The 8576-nt window shown below is 45.2% G+C and overlaps 1 protein-coding gene across 1 annotated transcript; it reads left to right on the top strand.

Moving 5' to 3' along the window:
* Positions 1-2069: 2069 nt before the first annotated feature.
* Positions 2070-7516, top strand: LOC101782018 (serine/threonine-protein kinase ATG1a). Its single transcript, XM_012848764.3, has 13 exons — positions 2070-2359; positions 2439-2556; positions 2643-2701; positions 3166-3230; positions 3452-3536; positions 3623-3703; positions 3802-3913; positions 4110-4164; positions 4894-5015; positions 5092-5432; positions 5926-6214; positions 6293-6363; positions 6899-7516. Exons 1-13 carry the CDS (start codon positions 2120-2122, stop codon positions 7121-7123), a joined length of 1863 nt encoding a protein of 620 aa, XP_012704218.1. The 5' UTR covers positions 2070-2119; the 3' UTR covers positions 7124-7516.
* Positions 7517-8576: the final 1060 nt, after the last annotated feature.

Below are 8576 nucleotides of genomic sequence, written 5' to 3'. Positions count from 1 at the left end.
CTTCTCCGACTAGTTTTTGGTGCTCTTCGAGTACTTCATTGGGTTGAGTCTTCAAACGTACTCGAGTACTGCCATGCGGCTAGAATGTGCTCAAGCTTCATTTAATTTGGTCTTGAATCTTTGAATTTTATATGAAAGTGCGGCGAAAGTCGCACTCCATATGGAGTAGTCCCCGAGCCTTAGGTTGAATCGAAGAATCAGGCTGAGGGTCAATCTGTAATTTTGTATCTCTTTTCTATTAAAATCCAAAGAAAAAACTTTTTAACCGATGGGCACGTGGCACACAGCCCCGAACCGTTGCACGACTAGTTTGGGGTCAACTACTGATCAACGTGACCGTTCGGCAATGTGACTTGATTAGGCGGCCCAGCTCAGCCCGAGCCTGGCCCGAAAAAAGCCTGAAAAGGCTGGTCTGAACGCTTTTTGTGGACGGGCTTGTTCACGTTTTTTTGGCCCGAACACATTCCAAGCTTTTTGCCGACCCGGCTCACATTTTGCTCAGATCTAGCGGGTATATATTGTTTACTCCTAAGCCGATCAGAATCAGCGAGGCCCCTCTCAGCCGCGGGGTCTTACGCGGCCGCCCCGCTCGCCCTGCCCGGCTATCCCACGGCCGAGCCTGACAGCGAGTGCATTGAGCCATTGATCAAAAGCTGACGCTTTTCCTGGAGAAGAATCTGCCGCCTTTCCACCCCAAAATTTACGTCCGTCAGCTGCCTGCAGGACATCGGAGTGAACGCTTCCTGCCCTTTCCTTTGCTTCGCCTCTGACAAGGGTGGCTCAAGCGAGCAATACTAGTGTGCCAGTCGCAAGATATTTATGGGCGCCCCGACAGGGGATCCTCTGCCCGGGAATCCTGTATCATCATGGTTGCGCTGCCTTTAAGACGGCACCAGCTCGGGTCAGGCATCAGTTCATCACGTGTATCGCGCCCAACACCAGCCATCGGTCATGGGCTCGTGGCCTCAGAATTCAGATCAGAGCAATCAAATTATGTTTTTTTTTGCAGGTAGAGTAACTGGGTTCATATAATTGTCTCATGACTTCACGCAATTCTGCCAAAAAAAGTCTTAGGCCGATGGATTCATCTGTTTTGTCGAGTGCTATTGAAACTTAATCACGCAATTATGAGATTTTTTTCCCAAGGGTATTGGTACAGGCAGGTTGCATATCTCGTGTACTCCTAGTAGAAAGAAACCACCTTGTTTATTCCAAGCAAACAACAACAACTTGCAACTCAATTCCAGAGAACATCCAACTTTCAGTCAACATGGCAATTGCAAGTTGACACTAGCATTCTGCTCAGAGGAATTGGCACAAAAGAAGAACATTCGGGGTCCAAACCCAAACCAAAAGATAAAAATAAGAGCCTGGCAAAATGTCAACTACAAAAGATAAAACCGGATCCAGCAGCCCAGCGCCCCACCTTTTTGACGGCCCAAGCATCTCGTAGCCCTTCCACCCATTTCCAAAGAAAACAAAAAGGTGCATGGCGTTCTCACTCACGGCTGCACCTGCACGCGAGCCCGACTCCCCGCACCGCACCGACCGGCCTCGCCGAGTTTCTCTTCCCACACCACCGTCCGACACCGCGCCAAAGTTCGTGGCCGCACCGCACACGCCACCTGTCGCGTCAGCAGGGTACCCGACCCGCGTGCAGGCAACAACTTGAACCACACGATACCCATCCGTAGAAGACTTTCGTGTGAAAAGCTTCGAAAAGGCACGCCCGTGCCCCACGCCCAGGCCCGCACTGACTCCTCAGCGGGCCCGGCCCGGCACCGGATAAGCAAAGAAAACCAGATATCTATCCCTCTCGACACACTGACTACCGGGTCCCGCGAAGTTTGAGCCCCACTCGTCAGTGTGCCGGCTGCTGGAAATCGAAGTGGTTTTGCGCGGAGATATCTGGTAAAGATCTCAGCGGGCGGCTGACGTGTGGGACCGGAGCAGAGATAACTCGAAGACAAATTCACCGCCTCAAATCTCCGCGACCGACGAGGGCACCACCACGCGGGCCCCTCCCTCTAATCCAAACTACTACCCGTACACGCTCCGCTCAAACTGAACGAAACCCCAAAACAACTCGCCGGCGACGGCTGCGAGCTCGGGGGAGGCGATGGAGGAGGGAGTGGAGGAGGGGGAGGTGGGGGAGTACAAGCTCCAGAGGCTGGTGGGGCAGGGATCCTTCGCCAAGGTGTTCCGCGCCGCGCACCGCCGCACCGGCGCGCGCGTGGCGGTGAAGGCGATCGACCGCCGGCGGGTCGAGAAGCGCGTCCACGAAGGGATCCTCAAGGAGAGGGAGATCCTCAAGAGCATCGATCACCCCAACATCCTCCGCCTCCTCGACACCATCGACGTACGCAACCCCCTCGAAACCCCCGCGATCGAACTGAGCAGCACGGTTGAGGATTTGACACGAGTCGTTCTCGCTGCAGACGACGAATATGATGTACCTGGTACTGGAGTACTGCGATGGAGGAGACCTCGATGCGTTTTTGCACAAGCACGGCCGGCTGCCGGTGGCCACCGCCAAGGACTTGATGCGGCAGCTCGGTATGGCCTCAATCTGGATTCGAATTTTTGGGAGAAAAATAATCTGGGCCTTGTTTTGACGTTACCCTGTTGTTTTGGACGCGTAGCGGAAGGGCTGAAGGTGCTGAGGGAGAGGAACATAGTCCACAGGGACCTCAAGCCACAGGTTGGCGTCTTTTATTTGGTCAATTTTGGTTGGTTTAGGCGTGATTTTTCCCCCGTTTGGACATCCTATAGTGTTCATTGGTATTTTTTCCCCGATTACCTTGATTGGCTTCTGGGATGTTTATGTTGTGTGTACAAAGTGCCAAACCTAGACTGACTTTGTGTGGAGTTGAATACATTTATTGTCGTTGCCTGTGCAAGGTCCATAAATAGCAACGAACGTCACTTAAAATGTGTCAATCCATATTAATTTCAGTTCCATCAACTGTCAAACCACACATAGGATTGTTCTGTTCAGTCATGCTTGCATTTGAAGTCCAACTAACATACAATGAATGAAAGTACAGAATTCCTCGTTGCAATTTTTTCATGTGTTCATTTGTTTTGGCTAACAATGGTCGATTATGCTCCTATGTTTTCATGATACATTATTAATCCATACTAATCAACCTGTGAAATTGGCAGAACCTTCTCCTATCAACCAATGATGATGCCATTATATTGAAAATCGGAGACTTTGGGTTTGCCAAGTGAGCATTTTCTTCCCCATTGTTGCTTATATTTTTGTTAAAAGACAGTTTTTTCCTTCTTCCGCTGAATGGTTTGATTTCATAAAGTTTTTTAATAGCTGTTACCATTTCCAGTTCACAGTTATATGTTTATCCTCAACATATTTGTTTCTGAATACTGTATTTACTCCAAGCTTGTTGTAAGTGAGCAATGTGTAGTGAAATGTTTGGGATGGTTTCAGGCATGAAAATTTAGCTGCCACAATATGTGGGTCACCATATTATATGGCCCCAGAAATTTGGCAAGGGAAGGACTATGATGCAAAGGTGGCTCATTATCTTTCATTAAATTCATGGATTTATTTTTTTTGTAAAAACTGAGCAATTAACTCTGCTTGAAAAAAGTTTTGCAGTCAGACTTGTGGAGTGTTGGGGTCATTCTGTTTCAGCTAGTCACTGGGAAGCTGCCATATACTGGGAGTACTTGTTTCCAGGTTTGCTACTCTTACAATTGAGCAACTGTTCATATGCATACGACCACAATGCATGTATCCGCCAAAACTGCTGGTTGCTCATTGTTTCCTGAACACAGCTGCAACAAAACATCCTGGCTTCTGATGAACTTAACTTCCCTTCAGAAATTGAAGCTGATTTATGTCCTGATTGCATTGACTTGTGCAGAAGACTCTTGCTCCGTGATCCAAGTGAGTCTGCTTTTGCACTTTACTTTTTGCTTGTGCAAAGCAGGCACGTGTGTACTGATTTATCTTATAGCACTTTTAGTTGGTCATTTCTTGTTTTATGTGATCAATCTCGAATGGATAAGTCATTTGTTAGTGTTGGATGGTTTAGTCTTTACCGATTGGACAATCAGGTTAATATATGCTTTTGGTTCTGCAGGGAAGAGAATAAGTTTTGAGGAATTCTTCAATCATAAGTTTTTGGCAACAACAAGGTCAATCCTTTACTCTGGTGGTACTGTTCATCCATATGCAATGTTCCATCATCTAGTTTGTTTTCAATAAAGATGCTGCAGGCTTAGCTTAGCAAAACCCTGCTGCCTGTATGGGCAGTTATCCTTACATCAATGCTGAAATGTTTGCCCCAACAAAATAAAAGTATTCCCCACTAGTGATGCAGTGTGTATGTACATCGTTTCGGTGATATGCTCAAATGGTATGGGAAAAAAACAAAGACAACCAGTATTCACAAACAATGCCTATGATACATGTATGCACCCATTTACCTTTTTTCTTCCATTCTTGTGCCCACAGATGAATTTGACCTAAGAATTGTGGTGGTTCTTGCTGCATCATATTTAGTTCATCCCTGTTTCTCAACTATTTGTAGAATGCTGCATTTTTGTACTTCTATAATGGTTAATGGGCTTAGGAGCTTGCGTATGCAAGAGTCCTGTAGTCTTTCCTAGCTTTTGCAACCTGCAGTTTTTCCACTATTTTATTCTGTATGTTTGGAGGAGTTTTGTTTTTTATCATGCCTTATATTCTTGTGATTTTAAAGCTTGTAGTGCATTATATATTATATACTTATATAAATGAGACTACTATTCGTATGTGCAACAGTCATGCAGTATTTTCTAGAGTTTTCTGTACCTTTGGAATAGTTTTGTTTTATTATGTTATAGTTGCTCCTGTGACCAAGCTAGTTGGTTATGCCATTTCAGGAAATGCGAGCTTGTCCGTGAGTCCCATCATGCTGTTGATTTAAGGGATACATGCCAGGCAATCACCTCTCATGTTGTCCTAAAAACGAAGCCTGAAAGTGTGGAATCAAAAAAATCGGAAGGTACATTATGCTATATCTTTGAATCGTACAGCGTGTGTTCTGCTTAGGCGCTAACTCCGTATGTATATGTTTATAGTATTTGATTCATGGGAGTGGATCGAACGAGAATATGTGCTCGTTCCAATGAACTGTACTTCCATGGAGATGTATTCTTCAGTCGAGAAGTCCGCAAAGGATGATACATGTACAAGAAATGCTGGCTATGATAGGACCACTGGCAAAGGTTCTGTTCAGAATCAAAACAGAGACTTTATCCACAGAGTTATTGGTGTGCAAAACCATGGATGCACTCTGGTGCCTGTTTCCCAGGAGTCAGCCAATGCAGAAGATAGAAGAGCGAAGCCACCTGATTGTTTTACAAGGCTTCATATGCTGAATCAATATGTTCTTGTTCTTACGGAACTTGCTCGGGAAAAGGTACTACTACTGCCATACTGGAAAATTGCACTGTGACCCAAAACGTGATTTTCATCTTCATTTTGTCTTATTGCTCCTTTTGCATTTAATAATTCTCTTGTGGGCATGCTTACAGTTAAGTCTGAGTAATTTCTGATTGTACTGTGTTTTTCTTATGTAATAATGTCAAAGTTGCAGCTTTCCGAAAAGATATTTCTTATTATTTTCAGTTAGTGCTCCTTGGCGACAAATATCCTTCCCTGTATGTTGTTACCCTCCAACAAGCCATCTCTTATCTTTTCCTTGAATTAACATTTTGTGGATTTTTTTGCAATATTTGTATCAGACAGATAATTCGATGTTGTAATGCTAGTCGTTTCCAAATTCCAAAACGGCAATACGCACTACTCTTTTGAGTGGACTTAGCAATTGTATATTTCATTTCACAAGTGTGATATGTTAGTCCCTCCTTTTCTTAATCAGTTAATTGTCTTCACTTTTCTGTGATATGCAGCTTTCTAAGGGGCTGTACCTGGAGGCATTGTCAATTGAACTTGTATTATTAGCTATCTGGAAAGAGGCACTTGATGCGTGTAGCTTATTCATGGATGCATCAGATGATGGAAATTTCTCTGAATCTTCTCCAGAACATTTCCTGCCTAAGAGTGACCATTCATCTCTGAATGTGGCGCGAGGACTGGACTTCAGTAGACCAGCTTCTGTCCGTTCGTGGGTTGAAAGTGGATTCATGAAAGCATATGATCGTGCGGAGAAGATATCACATATATTGCGGAAGAGTTATGGTTAGGAACAATGATATTTTCTCATCACTATTCAATATGGATTCTTAAATCCTATTTATAATCAACATTGTTTTCCAGATAACACTGAAATGCCAGATGCAATGGATGTCATATTTCAAACTGCTTTAGAATATGGGAAAAGTGGTGCCGTAAGTATTGCTATCTTGGTTTCTTTGTTCATTTTTGTGGAAACCTGTACAATAAGGATAAGGATGCACTTCCGTTTACCATTTCCATGTACATAAAAAATAAATGAGTTTTTACACCGAAATCAGGTAACTTGTTCAAATGAAGTAACACAAATCAATGCTAAAGACATGCCACTGGTTGTGTTCATATTTACTGCTAGTTTGAGGCATTGTTTTTTTGGGGTGGGGGTGGGGGTGGGGGGGGGGGATGAAGGTGGTTCTAAAAAAAGCGGACACGACCATTACCAGCCAGAGCTTGCTCCTTTATGGAACTCCAGTGATGAATCTTGTGACTTCCTGCTTCCTGAAAACAATTTGCATTCATTTTGCAACATTTTCACTAGAACCTGTCTGATATTTATGGATCTGCCTAGTTGGAGAAAAAGGGTTGCTTTATTATTTGTCACATGAGAACATACTTCGGAATTAGGGAGCATTTTGCCACTTGTCCGTTACAGTCGTACATTTTATTGACTTTTTTACTTATTCTTTTCAGGCGAATGAAGTTTTGGGGCACCGAAGTAGATCGACGGCGCTTTACTCAAAATCTATCATCTTGCTCACATTTATATTGCAGGAAGCTCCTATGTTGCCACTAAATCCACCATTTTCCATTTCACCATCAGAACAGCAGCGCATCCATAGCTACATAGCTAATTTGAAGAGCCATCTCTGCACTGCTCAGGTTGCGGGGCAACAGCAGAGATCAGCTCATAACTAATTTAGTACTTATTACTTGGGAAACCTCTCTGCACAAGGATTGAAAGATTAATTGTCGTGGCGAAGCTTTGTCCTCCACTGTTTTTATCTATAGGAGGTGTTCAGTGCATTGGTGGCGTCTGATGACAGGAACTCTGTATAATATTATATGTGCTGAACACCATGGTCCATCGGACCCTTCTTTTGTATATATACCACTTGTTAAAGCTCTATGGTCGCCCCTTTTCATATGTTGAGGTGACCTTAAAACTTGTAAAGGCTTCGCGCAAACTGTAAATAGTAAACCTTTCTTTAACTGCAGTCTCCTTTTCAAAGTTTGGAGCTCCGAATGGACATCTGTAACCGAATGGTTGATTACCAGATTTTCCTGTTGTAAAGTTATTCTTTTGTAAAAGTTGTTCCTTTCAAATGGTTTGATTACCAAATTGAGTTTTCTTACCTTGCTACCTGCTGTCCAGCTGCCTGCTTTGTCTCGCAATGGTGCCGGGCTGCCAGGCTCACATCACGGCGAGCAGATCCATCACATCTTCACAGCTCTTCGCCTGATGGTACGTTGTCAGCAACCCTCATTTACATTTACTCCACAAGGGTCATCTGAAAGTGCCGCGGCTATCAGCGAGAAGGAACGGCCATGCCTTGGCGCGAAACCGTATGGAAGAGGGCACGGGAGAGCCAGGTCCAGGCAGGTGGTATCATGCACTAGCATCTCTGTTGCCCTGCTGGGCAAAATGTTCCCTCTCATCTTTAGATCTTTGTGTTTGTTGCATAGAACCTGCTGCAGAGGCGAGTGACTACTCGTGGTAGTAGTGGTACCAGCAAGCATGAGGGGGTTCTGGCAGGAGGAGATTTTCACCGGAGCAGGCAGGCAGACCTCAGCCTAATTAAAACTGGTGCGGTACCGCTTGGTACTTGGAGCCGAGCGAGCGGCATGCATGGGTGGCTGTATCGGTCACCAGATCCCGGCAACCGAAACAAATCTCCCCAATTATTTCCCGGCCGGTCCGGCCGCCGCATGCGTCCAAGGATCATGCTCACGCAGCATCATTCATTCGTTCCAGCCTTTGGACAACTCCTCCATGGCTGCATCCGCCTCTGGCTGCTGACGCAAAGGGTATGGTAAAAGAAAATTGACAACGGTCAAAGAATTTAGACCTGTATAGAACAGCAACCAAGGGTAAAAAGGTATGTGTATTATTTCCGTGTCTCTGCATAGCTGCCCGTGCCAAACTGCGTATGCGACAGCGTAGTGCAGTGCAGGAGCAGCGACCATTGCATGCTACGGCTGACACCTTTCCACCCTTCGCTTCCTTGCTCATCTCAGTCGCCTGTTGCTTGGTTCAGTTCAGGGTCTCAGGGGAGTCAGGACTCAGGAGAGAGGAGACCCATGGCCTGGCCTATTGCTTCTGCTACTTCATCGGAAATGCTGCTACCTGTATACGCACGCACGGCCGTCG

This window comes from Setaria italica, chromosome IX (assembly GCF_000263155.2).
Source record: "Setaria italica strain Yugu1 chromosome IX, Setaria_italica_v2.0, whole genome shotgun sequence".
Taxonomy (NCBI): Eukaryota; Viridiplantae; Streptophyta; class Magnoliopsida; order Poales; family Poaceae; genus Setaria; species Setaria italica.
Note: the sequence above shows the minus strand (reverse complement) of the source record. Positions and strands in the feature narration are given on the sequence as shown.